General features: G+C 36.2%; 1 protein-coding gene across 5 annotated transcripts in view; it reads right to left on the bottom strand.

Annotated features, from left to right (window-relative positions):
* Positions 1-910, bottom strand: part of Acss3 (acyl-CoA synthetase short chain family member 3) — a 175,847-nt gene extending 174,937 nt beyond the window's left edge. For 2 of the 5 annotated variants that reach the window (XR_007108471.1, XM_047551055.1), the window contains exon 1: positions 569-908. Coding sequence is in view for 3 of the 5 variants with exons in the window: in XM_047551055.1 (XP_047407011.1) it covers positions 569-876 (308 nt within the window). In the remaining 2 variants the exon portion in view is untranslated. Of the gene's footprint in view, positions 1-568 lie in introns of all 5 variants that reach the window. The other 3 variants (XM_047551056.1, XM_047551057.1, XM_047551058.1) reach the window with 3 other exon arrangements.
* Positions 911-14,723: the final 13,813 nt, after the last annotated feature.

Below are 14,723 nucleotides of genomic sequence, written 5' to 3'. Positions count from 1 at the left end.
TCTAGCCCCTTCTCTGGCTTTCCGACCAACACAATCATTTGCAACCACATTGCCAGCCACATTTCAAGCTATTTTCCATCTCCTGGACTTGGGTAATTACATTTGTCAACTTTGAGAACACATAGACAACCTTCCAAACCCTATTCAGCTGTGATTTTATTGAAGTCCTTACTCACTCCCTTATTCTCCACAGTATGGGGATATTGGTAATACTTCCTTAGTTTATTACACAGTCTGCTTTTGTTTACAAGGTGTCTCTCTAGTTTGTGCTGTCTCTGGAGGTAGCCCTCTGTTTTAATCACCTCAACATCCTTAGTGTCACAAAGAGCCCTGCCATAGAGGTAAATCTGATTTATGGAAAACTCGGATCACGTTAGATAATCGAGGCCTCCAGAAAAGACAGGATAGTTAACTATGAGACTGAAATTAAACTCAAAGTGGAAGGTCTGAGTTCATCTCAAATTTCGATTTTCTTTCGAGATTGAACTCCGGATTCCAAGTTCCAGCGATCTGAAGCCCGGGAAACCCAAGAATTAGGAGATTCAGAATTGACCAAGAAGTCACTCACCAACTGGTGGAAGGAGGGTATCTGTTCTCTAGCGTTTTGGTCCAGGGTTTGTACCAGCTGATCTGCTCAGCGGCTTTGCCCCAGAACCTCTCCGGATCGGCCACCGAGGCCGCAAAATGGGTCTTGTACTCGCCGCCGCCGGAGGTCAGCGCCCGACAGCCCAGGCCCCCGAGACCGCCCCGCGCACCCGGGGCCACCAAAGCCCTCCGGGCTGCACCGGCTCCGCGGGCCGAAGAGGACCCCGGCAGGGGCCCCCCAAACCCCCCGGCGCCCGTGACTTTGCGACATTGCAGCCAAGACGGCTTCATCCGCCCCCAGCAGCCCCCACCCCCGCAGACTGTGCGGCTGCAGTCCCGAGTGCGCCTGTTGGTCAACAGCTGGGCCACCAGCGACCGCCAGGGGCCCGGGGGAGGGGGAGCCAGAGGGAGGGGCGGCGGGAATTCCGAGGTCAGCCAGAGCCCAGAAGTTTGGAAGTCACACTAGAGTCGCTGGGAAAAACCGACCTGGAGCCACCGAGAAAGCAACAGGCTGGAGTGGGGACCCAGTTGGGGCTGCGGGGTGGGAGGGTCGTCACTGTGTTTTCACGGGAGGTGAGTTGCGCCTCCGCAGGAGATCCAACTCCCACCGGCAATTCCAACCCTGTGACTTTACCAGAAAAATCACTGTCAAAAGGCAGAACATCCTCCCGACTTAGACACACAAGTCTAAGACAAGGCCAAAGACGCCAACTCGCTCTCAATTTTCAAACCAAGCAAGTTGTGTGCGGCGTCCCTGGTTTAATCTTTGGTGGAGGTGGCAACGCCCCTGTCACGGCGGAAGCGAGCAAACCTGGGCATTTCAGCAAGGCCCCCGATGCATTATTCTTATTTATTCATTTATTTATATGTTTATTGAAAATCCAGCTCAATTCTGGTTACTAAAAAAACAAGTGACTCCAGGGCAATAATTGCTCCAGGATTTCCTGACAGCTGAGGTAGGAGGAGTGGAAGGAGGTTGCGCCAGCCTAATGGGGAAGTGCTTGGTGGGATGATTGACAGGCCCCTGGGGAAGGTAACCCTACTGGGATGGCGAGTCACCTGCGCACTGGACTCCCCACAGAATCTAGAGTCAGAGGACAGAAAAGACTTGTTGCATTTCCTCCCTTCCACTTTGCTCCTTTGGAGTATCTGTGGCCCTTTTTTCTGAGGACTACAAAAAAAAAAAAAAAAAAAAAATGGCTGTGAATTTTGGGGTTGGACAGGTGATGAAAATGTTCTGAAATTGATGGTGGTGATTAGTTGCACAACTCTGGACACACTGAAATCCCTTTGTGCTGTGAATTGTATGATATGTGAATTATATCTCAGTAAAGATTTATTTCAAGTCAAACCAAACAAAACAAAAAGGCTAAGTAAATATGAAATGAATCGCAAAAAAAAAAAAAAAAAAAAGGAAGCCGAGAAAATTAAAAGAGAAAGGTGGTATGAATTACTATCTGGTTGACATTCTTCAATCTATGCTGTTTTCCATGATTTAATGAAATTTGGAAACAATCTTTTCCCTTAATATGCCAATCACATTCCGTTTCAGTGTGACAATATTTGCATTTTTAAATGTAAAGATGTGTATTTCCAAATCTGAGATGAGAAACAATAGATGTCCCTGACCCTGGAATGGATCATAACTTGAGTATCTGTAAACAAATGATCCTTCAGAAAGAGAATATGTGAAGAAAAAGGCTAAATAGAGCAGACATAAATAATGCAAAACAGAAAAAAAATGTTTCTTTAAATAACCACCTCAGCTGTTCTCTTTTAAGTGAAACTAAGGCACTTTAGTATCCATTATTCTCCCAAAATTCTAATGGCAAGAGACGTTGCCACCACTTAAATGCAAAACCATTTACTCTCTTGGACCCCTCCTTCATCTGTCCCAGTCTCTTAAACCTGCTCTGTTGTATACTCAAGTTCCATGAACCACAAATTATCCCCCGTTGGATTCCAGTAGTGCATACTTTAGTCATTCATTTAACAAATATATGAGCACCCACATTATGTAAGTTATGGTCTGTTGGGGAAGATGTGAAGGAAGGACCAGACGGTAATTGGTTTCTTGTACTTGTTCACTTTGTGCTCAGCACTTTAAAGATAATGTCAGTTCCTATGATTCTCATAAGAGTACCAAGAAGTGGGAATTCTAATCCCCATGTTTACAAATAGAGTTTAGAGATAGGTGAGCTTGCTCCAGCCCATGCAGCTACCAAGCAACATTCAGAACATCAAATTTTGTTGATGCTCAGTTTCAGAACCAGAATTCCTTGAATTACAGGTGAGCCATGATACTAATCACCTGCACCTTGGGTGGAGGGGTTAGAAACTGTCCACTTCAATCCTGCCACTCCACCATAGTATTCAAATACCATTTTTTTATTCCCCCCCTTTTATCTTGTCTTTTATTTATTTTCACTGGTGCTTTATAGTTATACACAAGAGTGGGATTCATTGTGATCTATTCATAAAGGAATATCATGTAATTTGTCTATTGCACTCCTTCTTTACTTCCCCACTGTCCCTCCTCCCTTCCCTGAGCCTCTTCCTCTATATTCTACAAGTCTCCCTTGTATTTTCATGAGATTCCCCCAACACACATACACACACCTTTTTTTTTTTTTTTTTTTTTTTTCCTTTTTCCTCTCTAACTTCCACAAATGAAAGACATCATAGGACCCTGGACTTTCTGAGTCTAGCTTATCTCACTTACCATGAATACCATTTTCTTTCTATGCCTCAACTTGAATAAGTTGGGGAATCTGACTTCAAAGACCATGATTTTCATGCCAAGCTGATTATCTTCTTATTTAAATAATAATTTTAAACTTTCAATAAACTATGATAAATTGAATACCTACACCTATTTCCTCCTTTGAGAAACCCAACTGAAAGAGAATCATAAGAGTAGTGGTGGTGGTTTAAAAAAAATAATAATAAAATCTACAAATAAAAAGAGAACTAAAGAGAAGAAAGCTTGGAAGGTTTACTAACTTTCCTATGCTGTATCCTATAAATTCTCCCACTTTAGGATCCAATACCAGAAAAGACTAGGAGAAACAGAAAGAGTGAAAGAGAAAGGAAGTGATTGAAAAGCACATGATTTAAAAATAATTATATATCATGCTAGTCCTACCGTCTGTTGATCACACGATTCTTATTTTTACCTCAAATTTGTTAAGACCCAAATGTCTAACTACAAGTAAGTATTAGAATTACTAAAATTTTTGCTTATGACTTTTATACACCTTAGTGTCTTGGATATTATGAAAACTTGACAAGTACAAAGCACAAGTGTTTTCATGCAGTACTTTATCACTACAGCAGATACATGCTGACCTAAAATCTGAGCCTGGGGGAACACTGCAGATTTATTCTAATTTAGCAAAAGGGTTTCTGGAAAATATGATATTTTTATGGCTTACAAAGCAGTTTTTAAGTTCCTAAAATGAAATAGTATACAGAACATAATTGTGAACTCCAAGTTTGAAATTTTCTTCTCTTTGTCAACACAGTAATTGAAATAAAGATAAGGAGATAAGGGCAGATTGAAAGATTATTTTTAAATAATATTCCAATGGATGGGGAGACACTCACCAACTCTATTCACCCTTCAACCAAATGAGACATGAGATTCACTCACCAACCTTCATTTTATTTCTGGAAAAAAATAAAAAATAAATTTATTTCTAGTTAAGCAAAGTATTTAGCTGCTTCTGATCAGGAAAAACTTACAGGGAACAACTTAGGGAAATATCACCAATCATTTGTTTTTCAAGTTCTTGTTTCATTTTTATCTTCTTTTTCCTCTTCATGGCAATTGGCCATTGAGAAAAAAATTCTCATCAATGCAGTTATGAACTCAATAAAAGTTATGAATACTTTATCATACTTTATCCACTGTCCCTTTCTTGACTGCCAGTCCAGCTGCCTTAGAATGTCAGAAGGGGTAATATTTTCAGGTAGTCCTAAATGCTGCTTTCTGTGCAAATGTTTTTTGATTACAAATATATAACTAGGTTTGAAATGTTTTATAGAATAAGACAATATTTATTCCAAAAACTTTAAAAAAATGTACAGTTTGGTTATTTGTTTCCATCCCCACCACCTCTGCTTGCATCCCCTCCCCTACTGCCACTCTCCCACCCCAACAGCCCCTGTTTTCCTTGATTGTGTATAGGAGTTTGTGTATGTGTGTGTGTGTGTGTGTGTGTGTGTGTGTGTGTGTTGGTGGTGACAGGTGGGTGGGTATGAAATTAAAGTAGGAAATGAAACTCAAAGCCAGTTTATCAAAATAAGAGCTGCTCTTATGTAATAAGGAATTGGGCAATAATATTTGGGCTTCAAAGACAACACACAGATTTCAGCCAAAATTTAGTTACAAACTGAAGGGAATACACAGAGAAAGAAATGACTTAATTTAGCTAGAACATGAAACCAGATGTCTCATTTATTTATTCAAAGCTCTGTGGAAACGAAAACTAAGAAAATGATTACATGTTGGCTATTGAGATAGTTTTAATGCAATCTGACCAACATTTAGCTGTGTAGTTTCTCTCTGGTCCTATTTCTACTCCTCCAAACCAACTACCATGCCACATCCTGGGTGACTAGTGAGTGGCACAATGGAGATAATCAAAAAGGACAGTGATCTATTTGGACACCTTTCTCCCTTTGTCATTCTGAAGGACAGCATAACTGGTGACTCTTGAGGTACCTTCGTGTTTTGTCTATTAAACCCCTTGGCTGTTCTTAGAGTTGAACCATTAACAATTTATGACTTATTTGGGCTATTTGTTTTAATCAGAGCTGCTTGTAAATTTCATCAAGAACTCCAGAGTCTATTCAGAATTCCTAGTAAAGATATTAAGTAAAAAAGAGGGTTCATTCATTTACATGATTAATAGATTAATGGATTAATAGGTTCATGGGTTATCTTAAGAATGGGTCTGCTATAAAAGTCAGTTTGGCCAACTCTCTTGTGAGCTCCCTGTCTCTTGCCATGGTGTGAGAATTTTGTCAGCAAGAAAACCATCACCATATTCAGCCCCTTGATCTGGAACCAAACTGTGAGCTCAGATAAATATTTCTTTATAATTTACCCAATCTGTGGCATTATGTTATTACCAAAATACTTCACAACACATAATACATTTTGTGAAAAACAATCTATGAATTTGCCTTAAAAGATAAACAGAAGATATGTTTTCATAGATCATTTTTATAACTCTTAGGGAGCACTAACCTGATTGATATATTTATCTTTCAAAGATTTCTTTGCAATATGAATCAAGTTGCAATATGAATCAAGAAAGAGTAATAATGCTTAACTGTTGAATTCAAAGAGTTAATATGAATTCTCAATGTGCTAAGTTACAACTCTTTGCTTTCATTTAATGAAATCTGTAATAATAGGATAAATTACTATCTCAGAAGTTAAAACCAGCACAAAATGGGCTAAGTTGTGTGCAATAATAATATGAAAACTGATGCTTACTCTTCTTAAAGAGTAAATGCAATATCCAAATGCAGTTAGCTTACTAGAAGAATCATCTATGCTATTAGAAATAATTTAGCAGTCCCACAATACTTGGAATTTTGCTGCTGGTATTAGAGTCCAGAATTTCTGCTTCTGTTGATTTCTATCTATGAAAGATTCAGCCTACTAGGCATGGTCATGTCCTGACTTCCATCAAGTTTACGGAATGTTGGGTTCCTTTCTGAACGTTTATGTGCTCCCAAACTCTTCTGATACTCTGGAGATATGCTCAAGTGACTAATTCAATATATGTTCATTCATTCAAGTAGCTTATTTAACAAAGAGCTATTGAATGTCAATAGTCTATCAGGCACATATGAATACAGAGCTCAAGAAAGACAGGCACTTTAAAAAAAAACAGGTATTATAATGTTTACATTTTAGTGGGCAGATAGAGAAAGTTTTTAAAAAAGCTAGTAACGTTAAATAATGTTAATTTAGATGAAAATTTGAACTTTGATGAAAATAAAACAAAGAAATGTCAAATTGATGACTTTCTTAAAAGAGATAACGTTAAAACTAAGACCCAAATTATACACAAGAGTCAGTCATGTGAATATCCAGAGGAAAAGAAATTTAGATAGAGGGAAAGAGAGACCAAGAAGAGCAAGGTCTTTGTGATTTGAACAGGCTTGGTGTATATAAGAGTTAAAAAGTGAACAAGTGACATTAGAGTACATTGAAAGATTAAGAGACACAATCTGAGACATTATAGTAGCTAGATCATTGAAGGACCTTACATACTATGGAAAAGACTTTAGATTTTACACTAAATGCAATTAAAAATGAATGGATGGATTTCAGGAATAGGAGAGATGGTGTTCTATTTATACATATAAAGTTTCGGGGTTTTAACTCCGTTTAGTCTGGTTCTTACCATAACAATTTACTACTAATTTTTACATCTGTGACCAGTGAATCCAAACCAGAGACTCAGATTTGCTCACTTGGCAACATCCTTTAGATCTATGTTTTAATTGCATGGAAGTTCAGTACTGGGTCCCACCTTGACTCAAGTTCAAGAAATCTTTTTTTTTATTCCAAACTTTGTATTCTTGTTTTGTATTCTGGAGAGACAAGCACTTAATTCCTCAAACATTCTTAGTCTTTGCTAATTCCCTTTTCAAGTCTATTTTAGAAAGCTGCAAGGAACTTGTCAACAATAAAACTTTCACATCTCAAACCCCATTTTGGACTTTTTAAGCTTCAGGAACAGTTGAGCAGATCCAATATGAGCTGACAAACTTTTAGAGGATCAAATAGTGCCAAGTATACTGTATTCACTCCATTATACTTATAATATTTTTCTTTTCAAATTTGAGTACTCAGTGATTGTTTTAGGTTTAAGGTATCCAGCCTACATGCAAAATATCTCAATTGTAGATAAAGGATCAGTGACTTCAAAGATATCCCTCCCTGGCTCCCATCTTTACCCCAGATCCTCCTTATTATCATCAAGACTGTTTTTTTCCACGTAAATTTCTTTCATATTTTATCTTCCTGGAATTAGATGATTTAGTAATTGAACTAAACCTTTATTTAGTCTGTGAACATTACAGTTTCAAATATCATACAAACCACAAACAATAACAGAATTAAAATTTGAGCTTAAAAAAATCTCATTAAACAAAAAAATTATTTTGAGAATTATACAAACCTGTGTAGAAAGCTGACGAACTTTCACCTCTATGTGGTTCTCTAATCTTTACCATATGGGAAGTGCCCACTGATTTTAGCAGTACTACATGTAGTAACACTATTAGATTCGATAAAAGGAAAGTAAATTTGAGCTTCAGTATTATAAATGCACTTGTGGTAATTTAAAAAAAAACCCACAATGGTCCTAGTTAAGTGGTAATTAGGATATGTACTTAAATTCTTCAGTTTTTTAAAAGCCAAAATAATTGTGTAGAGCAAAGTAAGGTCTTTCACAACAACAACATTAAATCTATCCTAGGGATTTGGTTATGTTGTATATAACTAATTGTTAATCATATTTTATTTGTGATTTTTTTTTAAACTCCCAAATCTAATTTTTTTCTTCCAAAATATTATTCAAAGTAACTTTTAGGTGACTTCTTATAATACCCATCTTAATTCCTTCAAAGAACCAAGTAAATGTTTAAATGAACTGCTATAATTTTACATTTGGAAATTAAGTATTTGTACAAGATCTAGATATAAGAGAGAGATTTTCTAAGAAATAATCTTTTTTGGCTGTCAAAAATACATGTGATCTGTTTAAGTAAGAAGGATAATACTCAGGAAACTTGCAAAAGAAGGGGCACAATCCACTCCAAATTTCTCTTTGAAGATGGAACATTAGTTAAAAAAGTAATATTAGAATACATTGTTAAGCTATCAGAAAGATTTATTTATTAAGAGCAAAAGAGTATAACTATTCTATCTCTGCTTTAAAATTATCTGCAACCTCCTCTTTTAACAAAAATGAACCAAGAAGTCTTTTAACCATACTATAAAGCAAATCAACAGTATTTGAAGTGCATGCTATGAAGATAAAACTGATGCAAACAGAAGTGGAAATACTGATAATGGACACGTGAAGCTAATATTATCCAAGAGAACAGAGAAATGGAGAAAAGAAAGTTCGAGATGTTTTAAGATAGTACAAATTTCTCCAGTCAGTACAACAGATCTTAATGTGGACCAAATACATTGTTAATCCTCAATCAACAAAGACAAAGGAATAAATATAAAAGGAAAGACCAGGAAGAAATTATCATAATACAGAGGTCATTAACTCAGACTTGTGAGCCAGAGTTTCCATCCTTTTTGGCCAGTCTCTTATTGGCTGTGTAATTTTGGTTAAGTTTCTCATTCCAAGACTCACTTTCCTGATGTGTAAAATGAAGAACATAACAATAATTCTTCATAGGTTTATTGGAAGTTAAAATGAGATAATGCATATAAAATGACCTGTACATTGTTTAGTTCATAGCTGGTACTGAATAGTTATTTCCATTCATTCATCCATTCATGATGAATTCAGCAGATATTCATTAGGCATAAACTCTATGCCAGGCATTCTGCTGACTAATAGAAGAAAAAGAGCAAGGTTATAATCAGGGAGCTTGTAGTTTAGTAAGAAAGAGAGAAAGTGGTCAACTATAAAAACGTGCTGTGGGAGTATGGGAGCACATGATCATTCTCAAAAAGAGTGGGGCAGGGTGTTAAGCCAGAGAACACTGTTTGGAAGAGATGACTTTCAAGCAGGACTGCAGGAATAGACTGGGATGAGGCAGGAAACAAGGAAGCAGAGAAACATTTCAAGGAAAAGACACCTTGAAAAGGGCTTTAATTTTTTCAGAGATTTAGATGTGTATACTCTCTTCTCATCTTCATCTCTGGCTATTTTTATATGCTGGGACATCTGTACAGAACACTTTTCTGCCTCTGTTGTCTGCATGCCCCATCCCACTTCACCCATATGTTGTGACTAATGGTCAAGTGAAAAAAGTAGTCAAGACTTCCAAGGCCATAGTAAAGCTTCACAAGCTATAGAGGGTAAGATGGAGTTTATCTTCAGTGTAACGGGAAGTCATTGAAGGTTTTTAAATAGATCGTGTGTGTGTGTGTGTGTGTGTGTGTGTGTGTGTGTGAGTCAGTGTTGTTTTCTGTAGGTTATTATTCCTCTATTGAACTTTACTTAGCAACAACTTACCGTGGGGAAAGAAAAGCAGAAATGACTATTCATAGTTTACTGAGAAAATAGAACCATAAGGTCCAAGGGTTCAGAAGCTGCAAAATAATCACATCACTTTAAATTTTAGAAAGCCCCACGGTCAGTGTGATTGTAGATTGTCCAATGTGCACAGCAAGAAGGGAAACTGAAGCCAGCAGAGTATGATTAAATATGTGAATATGCACAATGATTGTCCAAATGACGCAGTCATGGCAGTAGTGACAACAGAAGCATGACAGCATACTGAGAAAACTCCCAGAGGTCTTTATGCCAGATTATCACCCAAGAGACAGAGTATGTGTGTCAGAGATAAAAGACAAATTGGGAAGATGATTTTATTTGCCTAATGCCCCCTAAATAGATTCCAGTTACCTTGAATTTCAAGGCCCTCTATATTCTAGCATCTCTTTAGCTCTCCTTTCTGGTTTCTTACCACATTTCCACCTTGTCCCCAGGACGTTCAGTTTTCTTACTGGTTTATGCCTGATGCCCATATACTTTGCTTACACACTACTCCATTTTTCTAGGTCATTCTTTTATTTTTTCTTTTTCACATCGATAATTCCTACTCAGGCTTCAGATTTCATTTCTTTCTTTTTTCTTTTTTTCTTTCTTTTTGGTTGTTGTTGTTGTTACTGGGTATTTAATCAAGTGGTACTTTACCAAAGAGCTACATTGCCAGCCCTTTTTAATTTTTTTTTTTTTTTTTTTAATTTTGAGACATGGTCTCACTAAGTTGCTGAGACTGGCCTCAAACTTGTAATCCTCCTGCCTCAGCCTCCCAAGTTACTGGGATTACCAGCATGCACCACGACACCCAGCAGGAAGCATTTTCTAGGTGCCATGTTTATTCACTTACTGCATTTCACTCTCTGCTCCAATGAAAAGTAATCCTGAGAGTTGCCTTTCTTCAGAGGGTATCTAGCATCACATTATTACATAATAGGTATTTAATTAGTGCTGGTGAATGTGTCTGATTTCCCATTTGACCTATTGAGTAAATGAATAAGACAAAAACCAAACCAAAATAAAACCTCAGGTGCACACAACAAAAGAAAGAAGAGTAAGAAACTGGGTTGGTGGTTGCTGTTTATAAAGAGCTTATTGCTCATTTTTATTATCTTATTTATATTTTATGAAATCTTGATAAACTGACATAATTATTCCTGTTTTATCAGCAGGGAATTTGAACATCAGAATGTTAATATCTTTTTGAAAACTAAACTGATAAAAGACATTGAATTAGAACCAGAAATTATAAGATTTTCATGTGGAGAGTAAAGTACAAATACAAAAATATTTTATAGAGTTTTAGAGGATAGATTATTTGATAGACTCACTTGTATTGGGTTTTTTGAGGGTTTTTTTGTTTGTTTGTTTTTGTTGTTCTTGTTTTTGTTGTTTTGTTTTGGTTTGTTTTTGGTACCAGGACTTGAACCCAGGGGTACTTAACCACTGAGCAACATCCCCAGCCCTTTTTATGTTTAATTTTGAAATAGGGTCTTGCTAAGTAGCCGAGGCTGGTTTTGAACTTGCATTCCTCCTGCCTCAACCTCCCATGCGGCTGGGATTACAGGTGTGTGCCACTATATCTGGCACTTGCACTGATCTTTAAAGTCAGACAAATAAGGATCTTTGATGTTAGTTTAACTTTTGCTGAGATTAAGCAGTTTTATGGACATGGTATGATGATTGCATTTTTTCAAGTCTTGGGGTGACACAGGATGGGGCAAGGAGTTTGAAGTCCCTTTTTAGAAATTGGGTCAGTCAAGGGTAAAAGTCTGATTTAGGAAGAGCAGGTTGTAAAGTCAGCTGGGGTAGGTGCTTCTAAGAGAGAAACAAAAAGACGTGAATACTAAAATAAGATTAATACAAAATAAATGTTGCAGCATCTGGAACATGTCATTGAACATCATGAAGATGATAGAAGTCAATAATGTCTTATCAGGAGGTGGAAGAGTTGAGAAGTTGTCCTGATAACAAGGCCTAATAAAGTCTAACAAGGCCCTTTTTGGGAATGTAAATCTATAACATTGTCAGAGCTATCAGTAATGTAAACACTAGTGCCATCTGTGCTAGGATGGGTCAAGGTCTTGCTGACCATGTGGCTTCCCTTGGAAATATCAGGGATGTCTCCCTTTTCCAATGGCCTTCCTCTTTTGTAAAATGTGCACTGCCTGGCTTTCTTTTTTAGGGTCCCAATAATCTCCCTGATCAGGAGGTCATGTGACCCAGAGTTGCGAAGCTCTTCCCTTTTTCCTCAGGTTCAAGCTGACTCAGAAGGCAAGAGCCAAATGTTGGCTTGAGTGACCCCTTCATTTTAACCTTAATTTTTTTTTAAGTCTTGGTCTTAAACATCCAGCAAGTCAGTCTTATCAGTCTTAAAGTAAGAGTACTGGGCTTTAATGTTTATAACCTCATAGTTATTTTTACCCCTTTTAATTACTATCTGTCTAGAGATGATAGCTTAATAGATTTTTGTAAGGCATTAACTGATAGTAGTTAAAGTGTAAAAGAAAAACTCAAAATTAACAAGAGTAAAAATGTATTTAATTTGTACATAATCTTGAACCTTAGCTTAGTTCATACATTATATCCCCTGTTTGAGATCACAGTAATCTTTACAGTAAAAATCAATCTTCTGAATACAACTGGCCTATTTTAGAGCCATTTCAACATGTGGTAAGGTGTGAGGTAGAGCCTTATCTCAGGTGAGGTGGAGCTTTTCATAAATCTGAGGTAAAGAGTTCTAGTTCAGACAATGATTTTGCCTTTTTAGATATCGTTTTATAAAATTTACATGTATTGTTTTCTAAGTCTACATGAATTTTAGCTAACACAATATGACATTATATCTAAAACATGAATCAAAAAAGGCTGAGAGTTTTCAACTTTCCTTTTGTATGGAAAAAGTGGAAAATGACTTTGTTTTACATTACAAACCTTTAAATATATCATGCTCTTATTATTTTTTAAAAATACCTTTAAATTTTTATATCCCAGTGTAGAGATACTGTAACAGACAAATTTAATTTGGAGAACACCAGCTTGATAAAATGTTCTTTTACACCTTTTACTTTAAAGACTTCTATACTTGGAAGTCATGAACACATTTAATATGTAAAAGAGAGTAATAGCACCACAATTACATTGATGTTTTTATATTAACCAAGTTTAGCTTTTAAAGAAAAATTTAGACTCTGCAATAGTGTACAATATCTAAAACAACAGTTGTATAAACCAGAGTTGTATAAACCCTAATTTTTTAAGACTAGTTGTTTTAGAGAATAAAATTTAACAGATACACTATTAAGAGTAAATTAATGTTTTAAGAAATCCCTGGCACTTTAACATATAGACTAAATTTTGTTTTATAACAGTGCATTAATATTGACCTTAGTGAAAAACCTGAAATACTTTAACTGATGGTATTACTTAGATATAACCAACTTAGTTACAAAAAAACCTTTTAAAATTTACCCTTAATTTATATAGACCTTTTTATCACTTATTTAGACCCTCTTGTTTACTTAGATGTATTATAACTTTCCTTAACTACATAAAGACTTTCTTACCTAGAAATGTTTTTTTCCTTTTACTGAATATATTTTTATACCTATCTGTAACCCCCTTTTAAAATTTACACTCTGAAACATCCCTTGTAAATTTCTGAATTTAGACAAATTTATGTTAGTAAGATGAAATACTTTGTTATTTATATTACTCTATTTTAAATGCAGTTGAAACTTTTGGACTCTTTGTATATAGAACTATCCTTGTTGGGACTTTTAGTAACCTTGTTTTTAGTGACAACACAAAGTAATTTTAAACCCTTTTTTATTTATCAATTTATGAAAACACCAATAATGTTTAAGTATGTAACCCTATGGAATTTAAGGCATTAAGAGTACTTGATGTTATATTTAGCAGTCAGTATTTTAACTGTAAATCAGTCAGATGTTTCTAACACATCCATGATTAATCCCATACATGTCAAAACTAATTTATTTATTTTTAAAAAACAAGATATCAGACAAATAAATTGAATAGCATCGGCCATTTCTTTCCTGCTGAGGAAAAAAATCCCAGAAACAATGGATATTAGACATTTTATAGACATCAACATTTTATCATTTTTTGACCTCCTAGAAACAAAACTGTTCATTAGTATCTTGAAAGACATACCTTTGTTTACCCAATTTAAATAGAACTTTTTAAATTATATGAATCAAAGGCATTTGGAGTCATTGTTTTTAAATTTTAATTTATGAGCTCATATGACAATTTTGGTACCAAACATATGTAAACATAACAATACACTGGGTACATACAAAATAAACAGACAAGAAAATGTCATATGGCTTATTTTTTAAAACATGTATTGATCTCCAGATGAAACAGTGTTAAAAAAAAAAACTTTTATAGTTGGATAAAATAGGTCTGATCAAAAAAACATGAGATCAAAATTGAAAGAAGCACACAGAGCCACAGTCCAAAGCAAATCACCGGAGAAGTCCCGTTTTATTTTTAAAATGCACACACTTATATAGGGCCGGGAAGAGGCTGATTGGTTGGGGTATGAAACGGTGTAAGAGTTGATTGGGAAAGCCTTGTTGCTGGGGGACAGGGCAATGGTTGATTGGGTGAGCCTTGTTCCTAGGGGTCTGGGCAGGGTGTCGAGCGCCTATTGGGTGCGAGTTCACACTGGTGGGAAGAAGTTATGAGGAGTAAAATCAGGATGAGAAGCTCGGCCAGCGCCATGTTGGCACCTAAGTGGGGCAGGGGGTCTTATAAAAATCATGAACTCAAAAAATAAGAACTTTAAAAGTCTTTCTGGTCTCCGTCCTGATGTGGTCCCACTTGTCAGAGATGAAGAGTTAAGAAAAT

The sequence above is a fragment of the Sciurus carolinensis genome, chromosome 4 (genome assembly GCF_902686445.1).
Source record: "Sciurus carolinensis chromosome 4, mSciCar1.2, whole genome shotgun sequence".
In the NCBI taxonomy this organism is placed as follows: domain Eukaryota; kingdom Metazoa; phylum Chordata; class Mammalia; order Rodentia; family Sciuridae; genus Sciurus; species Sciurus carolinensis.
The sequence above is the reverse complement of the archived record's forward strand: the minus strand, read 5'-3'. Positions and strand labels throughout refer to the sequence as shown.